At 45.6% G+C, this 15,214-nt stretch overlaps 1 protein-coding gene across 3 annotated transcripts; it reads right to left on the bottom strand.

Annotated features, from left to right (window-relative positions):
* Positions 1-712: 712 nt before the first annotated feature.
* Positions 713-15,205, bottom strand: LOC132468049 (forkhead box protein P1-B-like). Of its 3 annotated transcripts, none has more exons than XM_060065721.1 (16): positions 15,052-15,205; positions 12,038-12,184; positions 8,213-8,356; positions 7,692-7,781; positions 6,939-7,059; positions 6,226-6,334; positions 5,964-6,065; positions 5,124-5,211; positions 4,840-4,914; positions 4,525-4,720; positions 4,063-4,139; positions 3,857-3,958; positions 3,439-3,566; positions 3,209-3,272; positions 2,740-2,906; positions 713-2,032 (listed from the first exon to the last, which is right to left on the bottom strand). In XM_060065721.1, the coding sequence occupies exons 2-16, from the start codon at positions 12,167-12,169 to the stop codon at positions 1,816-1,818; spliced, it is 1,812 nt and encodes a 603-aa protein (XP_059921704.1). In that variant the 5' UTR covers positions 12,170-12,184; positions 15,052-15,205; the 3' UTR covers positions 713-1,815. The 3 variants fall into 3 exon arrangements, with proteins under 3 accessions (XP_059921704.1, XP_059921782.1, XP_059921861.1); XM_060065799.1 differs by lacking the exon at positions 15,052-15,205 and adding an exon at positions 12,329-12,451; XM_060065878.1 differs by lacking the exons at positions 12,038-12,184; positions 15,052-15,205 and adding an exon at positions 10,336-10,524.
* Between the last annotated feature and the right edge of the window lie 9 nt (positions 15,206-15,214).

A 15,214-nucleotide genomic window follows, 5' to 3' on the forward strand; every position in this document is an offset into this window, starting at 1 on the left:
ATGAGTTGAAGGTATTGTTTGTGATGGTTTTTTTTCCTCCCCTGGATCGGTTTTGTTTTGGTTCACCCACACCTTGAGACTATGCTGGGGAGGTTGAATTGTGTTACAGATGTATATTTTATTCATATTTAGTTTTTTTTATAAAGGGTTAATCTTTCCTTATTGATTTGATTTTCACATACCCCCTCATATAAATTATGAAAACTAAGTGCAACATAGACTGGATGTCCCCACAAAATGCACCTAGTTATACTAGATAGAATATATCTACGTTCTACAAGAAGTGCTCAAAATTTGTTCCTGTACATAGTTGTTCACCAGTTTCATAATCATTAAAATCACATTCATTTCAATTTGATAATACCTTCTATAAATATGAGACTCAATACATTTGTATGTCTCTACTAAGTCTTGTATTTAGTTGACTTCATGTCAAGAAAAAAAGCCTGGATTCATTACATTCTCATTTAAATCTGTTTTAAAACATGAGTTTCTCAGCCCTGGTTCAGGGCTGATCATACAGTGGTTGTCAGGTTCAGCAGGAGACGGTGGAAACACAGGCTGTCAAACCATCCGGCTCCTTCCATTAAGCCGGCATCCCCACTGACCTGGACCGCAGAACCCATTAGCAAAGAGTCTCACCACTGGTTCATAACTCAGACACTGACGCTTTGACGCTCTGAAAGTGAAGAAGTAAATACTAAATCAAATACATTGCACAAGTAATTTATTATTCATAGACATATTGGTTTACAATCATAGTAATACTATAATATCTACTTGTACATGCTCGATGAGAGCATATTTAGTGATGTTCATGTTAGGGTGAAAAAATTCCACAAATATAGGTTACTTACACATTTGTTTCTCAATTGATTATATGTTTAAAGTATGATTAAACCAAATTCGTTTTGGCAGTGTATATGACATTATTTTTCCAACTTCACCTTTTTTTTCCCATTTACAATCAGATTTTAGTACAATATATAAAAAAATAAAAGTAAAAATGATCAGGTAGTGAGGCCCCCCCGACATGGTTTACAGCTGCCATGTGGAGAGAGAGAGAGAGAGAGAGAGAGAGAGAGAGAGAGAGAGAGAGAGAGAGAGAGAGAGAGAGAGAGAGAGAGAGAGAGAGAGAGAGAGAGAGAGAGAGAGAGAGAGAGAGAAGAGAAGAGAAAGAGAGAGAGAGAGCGAGAGCGAGAGCAATAGAGCGCGAGAGCAATAGAGAGCGAGAGAGAGCAATAGAGAGCGAGAGACAAAGCTGTCATTGTGAAGTGCTAACCATAAATATTCCCTTTCCTTTGGCATCTGCTCTTATCATGGTCCTTCCGTGTGCGGGAGTAAAAAATAAAACAAGGAAAAACGAAAACGCAAAGAATATCGAATAACATCATAAAACTATGTAATAAACAGTTTAGGTTTTTTTCTTTACACAAGTCCTTCCTCTGGACACGTCTGCTGTACATAAGGGGCCTCCGCCTGTCCACTGGCACAGTCCAGGAGAGGGAACGCTCCAGAGCAACACAGATCCTCCAAAAAAACTAAAATAATTGCTGATAAATACAAAAGAGAAGGCCAGGGTCACCGACCCCTGACCCCTGCATGACAGTGTGTGTTTTGTGTGTCTGTGTGTGTGTGTTTGGTTACGAGTACGAAGCAGCCGTCGTTACAAAAAGTATTTTGGATGATTGAAGAGTCAGGCGCATGGGGTTGGGGGGGGGAGAGGAGGGGGGCGGTTTGTAAGGGGTGTGGCCTCCATCGCCTCCCCCTCCTCCCCCCCCAGCCCCCTCACCATGGTAACGGTGAACCGGCTAGTCAGAGGGAGGGCATGCGGTCCAGCTGCAGGTGTGGGGGTCCGGGGCTGTCGAGGTGATGGTGTTGGTGGTGGTGGTGGTCCGCGGCGGGCGTCCTCCGTGGGTGGGGGCCGGTGCTGGGGCTGCTGTCCTCGTCCTCGTCGTCCTCGTGGCTCTCCGAGAACTCGAAGCCGGAGAAGTTCTCACAGATCACCTCGTCCTCGAGTTCCTCTTTGATGCTGGTTTGGCGAGCGATAAAACAACGCTGGGGTTATTACGGGGCAGGCATCATTAGTCGGTGTGCAGTTTGTCGTGCCGGGGATGTACTTTCTGTTTTTATGAAGTGGATGTGGGTTTTTTTTTTTACGCTCGCTGTGTTTGTGATTTTCTTTTCTTAAGGATGGATTTGTTGTGGACCAACCGCAGCGCTGTTGGCAACGACAGTGTCCTCGAGGCATTAACAACCCTGCTTTTTTTCTTGTGTATCAAATGTTACAAACGTACCAAATGTTACAAAGGAAAACAAAAACAACACCTGCTGTCTGGAGCTCGGTGCCCACTTTCCTCCGCAAACGTTTCACGTGTCCGTTATCGGGCCAAAGTCCTCGTTATCGCTACTGACCCGGACCGGGGAGTCTGCTACGGTAAACTCCATAAGTCCATCGCCACACGGTAAAGTGTCAAGGTCGATTACGCAAACAAGAAAAACAAGAACAGGTTCCGGGGTCTCGCTTTACAACGCCAAGCGTCCTCGAAGCAAAAATACGTCTCCACCCCCTCGCATCGCTCCTAAAACACACGTTCCCGTTCTCGCTGTAATTAGTTGGCTTCGGAGAAAAAACAAAAACAAAAAAAACAACAAGAAGAAGTTCTCCCCTCAGCGGGCCTAAGTAGGTAAACAACAGCGGGCTAAGATCTTGGGTTCCCCCTGGATGCTGCCACTTACAAGGCTTGCGGGGGGGACTGCGTGGCGCTGCTGTCGCTCTGGTAGCCGGCGGCGTAGGGGAAGGCCCCGTTCATCTGCTCCTGCAGCACGTGGGGCAGTGAGTGCATGGGGATGCTGCCCATGGAAGCCGGGTTGTAGAAGGGGATGTTGCAGTCGGGGAGGCCGCTCTGGAGGAAGGAGGAGGACAAGGATTGGTTGGGGGGGGGGGGGGAGGGGACACACGAGGAGCCGGGAAACAGTACCTCGATGACAACTCGTTTGCTTGATTTCGCCGGGATAGGGACGACCCAAGAGGTCACTCTTCCGTTGTTTTTGTTGTTTTGTTGATGTTAGTTAAGAAAATTAACGTGGGCCCTTCAAAGATAACCTTGAGTCTCCGTACAGATGATACAGCCATCTCATTTTACTGAATACCCCGTTGTATCAAACAGTCCCTGAACGCAGATCAGATAACAGCGGGATGGGTTACCTGAGGAACGGAGCGCAGCGAGCTCTGGCCCGGAAGGTTCTGGGGGCTCTTCATCATGGCCGACCTGCATCATCATCATCACAGAACATTACGTTGAAGTTTTGATCCAACAGAAAAATATATGACACCCTATCCACACCTTATTGGTGTATGCATCATGGTGCGCAGAGGGAAACGGGCAGATAGAATGTCATTGCAGCCGTTCCTAGCAGCCATGTGGGGACACCTACCCCGTGCCAGTGGTCTTCTGCGGCCGTCTCCGGTGGAACTCGATCTCATCCACGGTCCACACGGCCCCCTTCACGTTCTCCAACCGCACAAAACATTTGTGGAGGCTCAGGTTGTGTCTCACTGCATTCTGGAGAAAGGAAGGGAAGAAAAACAGACAGACAGACAGACAGACAGACAGACAGACAGACACACGCCAGGGTTCGATTAATTATTTGATAGCTTTAGCTTTTCTGCCAGGTGCTTTTTTATCGCGCAGTACTTGGATTGTTTTTTAGTATTTACTCTTGATTTGGTTTTATACTTTAATTAAAGTTGCTTGGCATAAAGCGTTCCTCCGTTTTTTTGCTTTATGACTAAAGAAAATTGCTAAAGCTAATCAATGTGATCAATGGTTGATAAAGCGCTGAATGAACATACCTTCCAAGTCGCCGCATTCCGCCGGAAATACGCAAAGGTCCTGGTGAACCAGTTGTAGATCTCATTCAGCGTCAGCTGTCTCCGGGGAGAGTCATATATCGCCTGCGAAACAGCAAAAAGACAAAAATACGTTTGCTATCAGGGAATTCGTTCTGACATTAATCATCATCATCTCAGTGGTGACCGGGAGGGGGACCCTGTATTACCTGTCTGATGAGCGACGCGTACGTAAACGGGGGTCTCACTTCCGTGCTGAGGTAGAACTCCTTGTTGTCCACGATGTCTGTTCAACAGAAACCCCATGATTCATCAGATCACAGAGATAACAACTGTACATTGATCTTAGCTTTACATACACGTCATACCGTATATAGTGTTGTGAAAAATGTACATAGATGGTCGACATACCGATCATCTATAGTGCTTTGGGCTACTTTCACGTCTATGCTCAACATATATGTAGCAGACTCATATGATATTCATCAAAGGTCATTCCCAATAAACCCGACAAAAAGCTTTCCCGCCTTTGATCCCCTTCCTCCCACCCTGACTGGGGTTGGCTGAAAGGGGGGGCCCACATTATAGACTCTCAGTGGCCCCGCTGATCTACAGGCCTTCCCTTGGGGAGGTGTTGACCTCTCGGGGGGGGGGGGGGGGGGGGGGCTGACCTTGGCTCATGGAGCGGCTGTAGCGCCGCCGCACCGGCGTGCCGCTGAACACGCCGTTGGGCGTGAGCACGCCGGGGGAGTCGGAGAGCGGCGTCAGGGGCGTGGTGGGCGCCGTGGCGCTCTGGGACAGGCTCATGGGCAGGGGCCCCTTGGGCGGCGTTGCCTGGGAATATGAGCCGTTGGAGGCCGCGTTCCCCTGTGGTGGAAAACAAAACACCGAGCACGAGACGTGAACACAGGGCGCACACGTGGAGCGCTGGACGATGTGGAAGGGAGGGCTGGGTCCCAGAGGGGTGGCCCTGGTCGGTGACGTACCGACTGCGCCTGCTTGATTTCAGACGACTTCAGGTGGGCCATCATGGCCTGTAGTCGCTCCTTGTCTTTTTTCAACTGCGTCAGAGGAGAAAGGGACCAAAGAGGGGGGGGTTTAGCCACTATAAATACACTCTTAAGGGTTTAACGACACATCTAGTTCCAGATATTCCACCGTTAAATTGTTTCTTAAAGGGCACTATATTCTACAAATAATGTAACCCATTTTAAATCTACTAGCCTGCAGCCATAACAATGTCAATGTCAGCTAATCGCACGGGGCCTACCTGGAGCTCCAGCTGCTGCACCACTTGCATCTGCACACGACACTGTGCCGTGCTCTTGTCGTCCAGTGTGTGCTCAGTGTTCAGATGTCTGGTGGTTAAACACATAGCAACGGTCGGTTACCAACAAAGCTCACCGCTGTGTGTGTGTGTGTGTGTGTGTGTGTGTGTGTGTGTGTGTGTGTGTGTGTGTGTGTGTGTGTCGCGGCTGACAGCATGTAGGACGAACGCAAGTCAAACATCAACAGAGACGCAAACAAGTATCGACATGAACACAAACTGAACAACATGCAATGTTTGATTTCGCGGGAGCAAACCAGTTCTTAATAACGTTCAGAAATAATAGATGTATAAATGTGTATTAGCCAGTTTTAAATGAAAGATAATTGAATATATAGGGGAGAAACAAATTGGATACTATTGTTTTCAAATAAATTTAATATGCCTAATATGAAGAGTTGCCTAAGTCGATAAAAAACACTGTCAAAAGTCTTGATTTGTGTGCATAACTGATTAAGGACACATATCCAATTGTGTTTTTCTAAAATATATTGAAAACAGTATTTGCGTGATATGTGAAAGCTCTATCTGTTATATTAAATTGGTTGATGCTAATTCTAAACAGCCCAAAGCCCAAAGCACACGGCCTGCGTCGGGACATGCGCTCAATAAGCTGTTGAATTCCCATCTCCAAAACACAGCCCTGCTTGAACAGAGCTCCCCCAAAGCACAGCCCCGCTAGTACGATGCTCTGTGTGCTTCAGGGCATCGAATAGTCAGAAGGTAAAGCGGCCTTTAAGGGACTCCCAGAGCCCTGGCCCAATGGAACTCAGAAGAACTCACTTGAGGAAAGCCTGGTGGTCCCCGAAGACGCTCTCGCACCCTGGCCACTTGCACATGCCATTGCCGTACAGCGCGTGATTGCAGAGGTCGTCCAATGACACGCTGCAGGGGGGGATAGACCAATCACAGCGCGGCGTCAGCAGTGACTCTCTGACCACCGCGCTACCCAGACGTACAGCGGGAGGGGATCGATGGCGGTCGCGTTCCCTCGTTGAGTTGTTTTGTTTTCGTTTACTGCCACACACACACGTAGGGAACTCACCTTTCTTTTTTCCTATGGAGAGATGAGTGATTCCCATTGGTGGAGGCCGGTTGACAGGACGACTCTCTGCTCTCTCCACCAGGGGACAGGCTGTTACCGTTCTCACAACCTGTAATTACATGTGACCACCACCACACACACACACACACACACACACACACACACACACACACACACACACACACACACACACACACACACACACACACACACACACACACACACACACACACACACACACACACACACACACACACACACACACAGCTGTCAACAAGGCACACTGTGCCCCCACCCCCCACCGCTGAGCCCCACCAATAATTGTTGTTGTGGAGTAATCATCTCCAGATGAATATAGGCCTGCTGTTGACCAGCATCGTTTCAAATTAAAAGCATACCGACCTTAATAACAATAACCACAACCATAATTGCAATACAAATAAGTGATCCTATTTATTTTTTATATTAAATATATTTTTATTACGTACACTATCAATTACAATAATAATAATTAAACATTTAAATATGAATAACAACAAAAAACATATTAACAGTATTAACAGTGGTAGGATTAATAATAATTAATCCAATGCATGCTCGACAAAATAGTCTCAAGCCAACGCATTGCACCAACCACTGTGTGATTCAGTGCTCCCCTGACCCCAGCCCTCTGTGGGGGTTCTCCCCAGGCTCTGCATGGTGCCAGTACCCACCTTGTGAGGCGCTGAGGCCATTGGGCAGCACGGAGAGCAGGCCCTGCCTCTGGAGGTTGAGGAGATGCTGCTGCTGGACCTGGAGCAGCTGCTGCTGGATGGCCATCTGCTGGGCTGTCAGCTGGAGAGGGAGAGAGGGAGAGAGGGAGAGAGACAGAGAGACAGAGAGACAGAGAGACAGAGAGACAGAGAGACAGAGAGAGAGAGAGAGAGAGAGAGAGAGAGAAAGAAAGAAAGAAAGAAAGAAAGAAAGAGAAACACCTCCGTCAACGAACATGCAAATAAACACAGATACACAAGACAAAACAGCATTCCTCCCTCCCTCCCTCCCTCCCTCCCTCCCTCCCTCCCCCCCCCAGCCCCTGGTCCGCTGCCACGCCCGGGGCTGTTCAGCAGCAACCAACACAACACCGTCGAGTCAACACACCTGCCCTTCCTCTTTGAAGATCCTCATCTGAAATACGTGGACGCAGAAAATACAATAAATCCTGGCTGAGCAGTTAATACGCCCCATAGATACCGGCTCGATTGCCGCCCATGGCCCTATGCTAAATGTCAATCCCCCTCGCCTCAGTCCACTTTTCCTTTCTCTCATCACTGTCCTTTCCCATAAGGGCACGAAGAAGCGCATAAGATATATAAAAATACAGAGATAAAATTCTCCTACTCTTTTAACAATGTTTTTAGAACAACAGTGAATATTAGTTGATTTAAGTAAAACGCTAAAGTATTGTTTTTTTGGGTCAATCCTACCTCCTGGTTGACCATGCCGGCGTTCTTCTGCTGCATGAGCTGGATGTTGAGCTGCTCCTGCTGGTTCTTGAACACCTCCTGGATCTGTTGCTGTGAGAACAAGGAGAAGATCTGACACTCAGAATGCATCATGGGATTTTTTCTGTTGCCGATACGACACCATAATGAGAGGCCTCCAGAGAATTGTCGCGCTGCACAATCCTAAATCAAAGTAAAGATACCGTAACCTCGCCTTAGAAAAACTTTGTTTTGCCACTTCTCACATGAGGACTGTTGTGACAATCTCAAACACAACAACGTCTCCCAATGAGGATAAATCTTTTCACAACTAATTACTAAACAATGTCCAAAAATACATGACAACTCACATAATTACTAACATTAAAATGCTACAATTATTCCGAAATGGTCATTGCGACCAGAGTGATGTAATGGTCATTAAATCACTCTGCGTTGTACAAGCTCTATGGCACGTATATGCGTGCTTGACTGTGCATGTGCGCGTGTGCGCACGGCCCTACCTGGTGCAGCATGAGGGCTTTCTGTTGCTGCTGGAGCAGGGCCTGCAGCTGCTGGGGACTGAGCACCGACTGCTGGGCGGCGGTCTGCTGGAGCTGCTGCGGAGCCTCGGCGGGCGGGGTCATCATGGACACTGACACTGGGACCTGCAGCCCCACCACCACAAGAAGAAGAAGAAGGGGGTGGAGTCAAGGCACAGGCCACGCAGGGAGACCCTCTGGGCCCTCCAGTAAACAAGAGCTGGAATGATGAGACAATTATACTGATCACATAATGAATTGCACATCGTTTTGATACATAATATGTATGTAATTAATGATGTGTATTATAGAACTATAGAAATTATTAACAAAATACACTGTATGAAACAAAAGGGACTCAAAGAAACTCCAATTACAAACAACAGGAAACACAAACAATCCCATTCACCACATAGGGTATACGCCCTGCACATATGCAGTTGTGTGTGTGTGTGTGTGTGTGTGTGTGTGTGTACGTGTGTGTGTGTGTGTGTGTGTGTGTGTGTGTGTGTGTGTGTGTGTGTGTGTGTGTGTGTGTGTGTGTGTGTGTGTGTGTGTGTACATTGGACTTAAATCAGGATCTGTGTACTTGTTCATGGAGTACCAATAAGCCAGTGGGATTTATTAATTTAGTAGGGTCTGTTTGGTTCACTCAACAGTAACCACCAAACGAAGCACATCTGCAAACTAAATTTATTAAGACTTGAGTTGGCCTTTATCCACAAAAAACACTACCTGAATATTACCATAAATCTGTTATTTTTTAGTCCTATTCTGTAGATTGGTCATCTTAAGAAACAATCAAACATTTTGATGGAGCAAAAGCACTGAAAATAAGAGACACCAAGACTGAAAAAACACCAGGCAGTGCCTGGGGAGAAATAAGAACTCTAGTCCTAACAACAACAACAACAGCCTGCTCCACCACCACCACGTCAACAACAACAACAGCAGCCTCTGCTAGGCATCCAGCAATTACCACAGCCTCCCCCCCACCATCACCACACCACCAAGCACTCTCGGCTCGGGGATGTTTACAGTAAACATAAACAGAGTAATCAAAGTTGCATAGAGATATAAATAATGAATAAAGAAAAAGGCATACAGAGCATGTTTACGAAAAACAGAACTGGAGATGCATATTTTAATTAAAGCCTGAACCACAAACAAACATTTCCCTCTCCAAGGCCGGCTCTGTTTTGGATTGGGTAAACAAACTGCCAGAGAATTTCACAGAGCTCTTGGCTAACAATAACACACAATGGCTTCTGAGCGAGTCCTTTATTATGAGATTCAATGGAGCAGAGTTGGTCATCGCTTAGGCAAAGAGGACATACAGGCCCGTACGCAGACACACACAGCCAGTTGGCCCATTTATTATTATTATTTTGCTCGCTCTCCTCCTGTGGACACCATCAACACAACAACAGCCCTTGCCTAATCCCCGTTGCCATGGCAGCCAGCAAGTCCAAACATCTTCTGTTGTTGTTATTGTGGAAAGTCCTACTGGCGAGCAGCAGACTGTAAACACGGATCTGTTCCCGCAAGACAGGTCTTGTGAACTGTGAGATGAGTGACATTGAAATAAAGGCTGGTTGGAGCCTACTGAAGAGCACATATCTCTGTTTCCCACCATGGTTACAGGGCTGCACACACAAACTAACTTTGGAGAAAGGTGTGGAATACCCTCTTGTTTAACACATACCATAGAAGGTAAACTCCTGCATTTACTATGTATAGATCTAAGTCTGTATAATGATACAGTTCTCTACATACAGAGATTGTTCTCTTTATCTATATAAAGACATATCTAGATAGATAGATATAACACAAAGACACACACATGCGTAGAAAATACATTTGTCTTTTTTTTCCCTCCACTCACTCTTACATGTACACACACACACACACACAACACACACAACACACACACACAAACACACACACACACACACACACAACACATACAACACACAACACACAACGCACACACACACACACACAAACACACACACACACACACACACACACAGACATTCAAAACAGCTACCAGACACAATGGTTAGACAAGATTTGCCTGAAGCCAAAGGAAGGGTCAGACCAACCTGGGGAGTTCCATTGAGGAGTGCTGCCAGGTGCCGTGTGGTTTGGTCAGGCCGGGCAGGAAGCGCAAGTGCGAGGGGAGCCCGACTACTACACAGCCGCTTGATGTTGAGCACAGACAAAACTAGCAGAAGACCGCTAAGCCCTCCTCTAGCTCTAGCTCGCTCTCTCTCTCTCTCTCACTCACTCACCCTCCCTATCTCTCCCTTCCCCCCAGCAGGGAATACTCCTCCCCCCTTCCTTATAGCACGCAGTTTAACACCACCACCCCCCCCCCCCCCCCCTAAACCCCCCCAACCCCCCATACACACACAAACACGCACTCACACGCACACACACGCACACACACCTCCCCCATCACACAGGCAGAATAATGCTTCAAAAAGTGCTTGTGGCTTCCGAAAACAACAACAACAACAACAACAACAACAACCTCAACAACAACAACAGCATCAACAGCAACCACAACTGTGTGTGTGGGCAGAATATCCTAGATGCCATTATGTGCCACTTAAGGCACATCATTTTTTTCGTCAGGTGTCCTGCATGGCCAGCGCTCATCTTCTTTCTGGAATGTGTGCGTGTGCATGTGTGATCCAGGGGAACGCCAAGGTTTGAGTAAAGGACCCACTGGCTGGCCTCCCAAGCTGTGAGCATTGAATGTGACATCATGCGTTAACGCGTGACGCAGGCGCCCCGTTGACCTATCACCAGTTCTGACTTACACACCGGTGGAGCAGATGATGTATTATAGAAAATACAATGAAGCAATCATTTAAGGGTACAGCCCCTGATATGCAGCCATTAGAATATGACTCAGGCTGACTCAACGTTTTGAATGGAAAATAACCCAATTCTTGGCTAAGTTGGACTCCATGCAGAGGATAACGCACTGCCTAAAGATCATGTGCTCTGGACAGTCCAGCCTTTGTGACCAAACACACATTCTGATATATTTAGCATTTCAATAGCTGATCTAATTTCCTAGGAATTTATTAAAAAACAAATGAAATTAACTATCCAACATATTCAATCATTGCATTTGATTTGTTTTATTAGTCCAATCAATTTACTGCCAATATACCCTAGAATATAGCTATTAACTATGTAATTATTATTAATCACATGCAGCTGCATCTAAAAAAGACATGTCTTGCCTTGTCCACCAGTAAACATTCCACATCTATCAGCACCATTAACCAAAACAGATTGCCATGTCAACAAGCAAACCGGCCGTTAGAATTATTTTTAGGTTCAAGGTGAGTTAGTTTCTTTTGCCATTCTTCTCAACTTCTCAAATGCATTTGTATTTTCTGGAAAGGGGTCTAGGCTGGTTTCAAGGTCTTATGTTGACCACTGTATGAGGGCGTTTTATCAACAAACAAAAGATGAAGAAAATATCTTCTGCTTCTGAGTTGGCTCCAAAATTAATTCAATAAGAATATAATGTACTTTTGTGAAACTGATACATTTAATAAATAAAAAAATTGAGGAACAGGTTTATTTTTGTTCCTCTAATTAAGTGTGAATAAACGTTTGAGACTTCCAACTTTCTTTCCATGAATCCCACACAATTGTTCAGGCCGACATTCTATCATTCTAACAAACCGTTTTTTCAACACCCATCTCTGAATGAATGGCGAAGAGTGACCGAAACCCTGAGCTTATTGGCTGTGGGTAACAGGTAATGGTGTGTTCACTGACCCGTGGAGCCTCTGGAGGAAGAGTGTGGTTACAGCTCCGACTCAGCTGGTCCTCATAGTCTGCGGGGCTCCAGTGGGCTGCGTGAAGAGGAGGGCTGTTGTGGCGTATCTGATCTGACCCAGTCTCATGCATCTGGACTCCAATGGCCTGAGAGGAGACAAGAAAATAAAATCACTCAAAATCGGTGCATATACAAGTAGCTTTGAGGGGGGATACAAGAGAGTACTTATTGTCATTATTCTCACGAAAGATCAACGCCCAGTTGCCCGGCACCAAAAATTAAATGCTTACAACATGGGCTGTCTGGAATAGACTGTGTAGTCATCTACAAAGATCTGACTGGTCTTTTGGAAAGCAGCAGGAACTACAAGCTAACAAATGACTCTGCCCACCAAGGTAAACATTGCCTTCTCTACAAGTGAGAACAGAACAAGCTCGGACCAGGGCTGTTTGTTGAATAACTGATTGCTGCCATGGCTACTGTAAACACAGGGACCCTGGATCTGTGTTTATGTGCAAACATAACATCCTTCTGGAGTCATTTACCATTAACCAGGTGGCACGGCAGAAACCGCCCTAGCAGGTAGTACAATGCTAAAACTTGGCTCCTATTCTGGATTTGCAAATGCTGAACAGCTAAATAAAGAAGACTGTTACTGGGAGCAGGTGGCTGTCTAAATGAGAAAGACTGGTGTATGGTGGATTATTCTATCCTCAGTTAAATCAAATCAGAGAAAAATGTTAAACCTCAAACAAATACAAAGTTAGCGCACACATTATATAAGGATACTTAAGGAATAAAGAAGACTTGATTCACACCTTAATTTTCCGACTTCCAACTGAAATCAATGATAAGGCACTTTCAGAATACTGAGAGGATTGAGCTAGAAAGACAGGCTACATGTATTGCTGGGGTTACTGGCTGGGACAAGGACACCGTGGGGAACAAATCGTTTAAAGGGTTGTTATGATTTGCACAGGCCGCAACTAGGATTGTGGGATCAACATCGACAAATTCCTCATAAAACTGCAGGCTAGTCGAGTCACTTTATCCAAATGTTGCCTTCATGTGCTTACAAGAATACAATACAACGTGTAAAACACAAACATCTGACGTGTTTCAAAGTCAGGATTTGAGTGTGTACGGAAATGTTACCCCCAAAAACAAACAAGATGGGGTTTTTTCTCCACGTGACCGACCGCACGAAAGCAAGTCGTAAACAGGTTAATATGTAACTGTTGGTGGAGGTGAGTGACGAATGTGCAACATGTCATCCGTAGGAATGTCGTTAAGTTAAGAGTTTCCAACCGGCCTCCTCACTCAGCAGCACATGCACCCAAATATGTACACACGTCTAACGTAGAAAATGTATTCTCGAACACAGAGTTCAAACTCTAGAGGTTAAACAACATGAGACCTGGCCATGAAATCTCAGCGCTGAAGGGAGTAGTGCTGTAGCCATGATGTCATGTCATGATGCTTATGCAACTCGTACATCAATTCCATTCAGCATTTAACCACATTATTGGTTTAAAGTTATAATGAAAGCAAAATGTGTACACAAACCTCATTTGGCAATTTTACAGAATAATATATTATATGGTCCAAAGCTTATTAGTGTAAGACAACAGTGAGTCCCGCAGTTATAAAGGTTATCTTTGGAGTCGGTTTCAATCTTAACTTAAGCACTTATCAAGCTTTCAATGCACATGTGTTGGATCGACTATGGACTCTAAATCAATGATGGGGCCTCATTTATGTGGTGAAATTGAAATTATGATATTGATGATATGCTCCATAATTTGTTATGTGTAGGCTAGAAGAGTTAAATGCCAATGTAGGAGATACAGCTTTGTAAAATGTTTGCATATACAGTACCGTATGAAAATCACTGTATACGGCACGATCTATGCTATGTAAATGACAGCGTTAAATGCTTCAAAGAGCTGCTGCAGCCCTGCTGTATGCATTTGTTTTGATAAGAAGTTTAGAATGAGTTGATTGATAGAAACAACAATTAACCACATAACCACACATTTTGGGTGCGTAACAACTACATTGCATGAGAAAAATACATTTCAACCTGACCCACATACAACTTTTCAATTATTTAAGTGATTATAAATTACAACTGACACTGGAACTGGGGGAGGTCCACTCAATCACTGACCAATAATAAACTAACCAAAGCACACCACAAAACATGGGCCCCCATTACATTGCTGTTTCTTCCAGTGGATACCTGCACCGTGCGGTTGCTTGGATACAGAGCGCCGCGCGCTGCTATATTTGTCATGCAACGGTTGGCCGTCATTATCAATAGTCTGGATTTACGTTAGCGGGATATAATGTCCGTTTAAGATATTTACACAGCATACTAAACGGACGTCGTGTGGGCTACATGCCTTGTAATCAAATAAAACACAACACTTTTTGAACGCTAAATATTAAAGGATAATGACGGTAGAGACGGCCAGGAGATAAAGTACAACGGACTGAACGGCGTTCGCTTGTTAACTACACCGCACCTTTCAAGACTTAATAGTGAGTGGCTGTTATCGAGATCCATAACTCCGAAAGGCTACAACTTAAAGGGTCATTATCCAACGGTGACGTGTGGACACTGTACAGAGTGCGATATCACTCATTGTCGACGTATGATCAGTGAAAGATCTCGAGTTGGAGAGCTGAGCTATCTGACATTTCACTTGATGGTGGTGTCGAGGCGAGAGGAGCCCCCTGCCGAAGCCCGTATCTGGTAGAATAGTGATAACTACTTTACAACACTCATCTAGAACTACGTTACATGAACCGGGAAGGACTCTCCGGACGGACCTTAGCTCACGTTAACAGTAACGTTACAACAAAAGCTCCTCGCCTCGCCTCACGATCCCCTGCTGAACGTTGCCCTCAACGCCTCCGTCGAGGCGATCCGCGGACCCTCCGTGGAAGCCGCTTCTCACGTTTTGTCGCCATTATCATGAGCCATTGAATAAAATCGACGTTTGCTTACCGATAGAGCTGTAGAACAACCTTGTACTCGCGGTAGTGACGGAAGGGATACGATGTGAGACTGTTCCAAGATAGCCAGCTAGCCACAAGTTGCTAACCGGAGAAGGCGGGGTGTAGGCAAAAGTAAACAATGCTGACGTCAGAGTCGCAGATGGGATCGTTCC

This window comes from Gadus macrocephalus, chromosome 1, assembly GCF_031168955.1.
Source record: "Gadus macrocephalus chromosome 1, ASM3116895v1".
NCBI classification, from domain to species: Eukaryota; Metazoa; Chordata; class Actinopteri; order Gadiformes; family Gadidae; genus Gadus; species Gadus macrocephalus.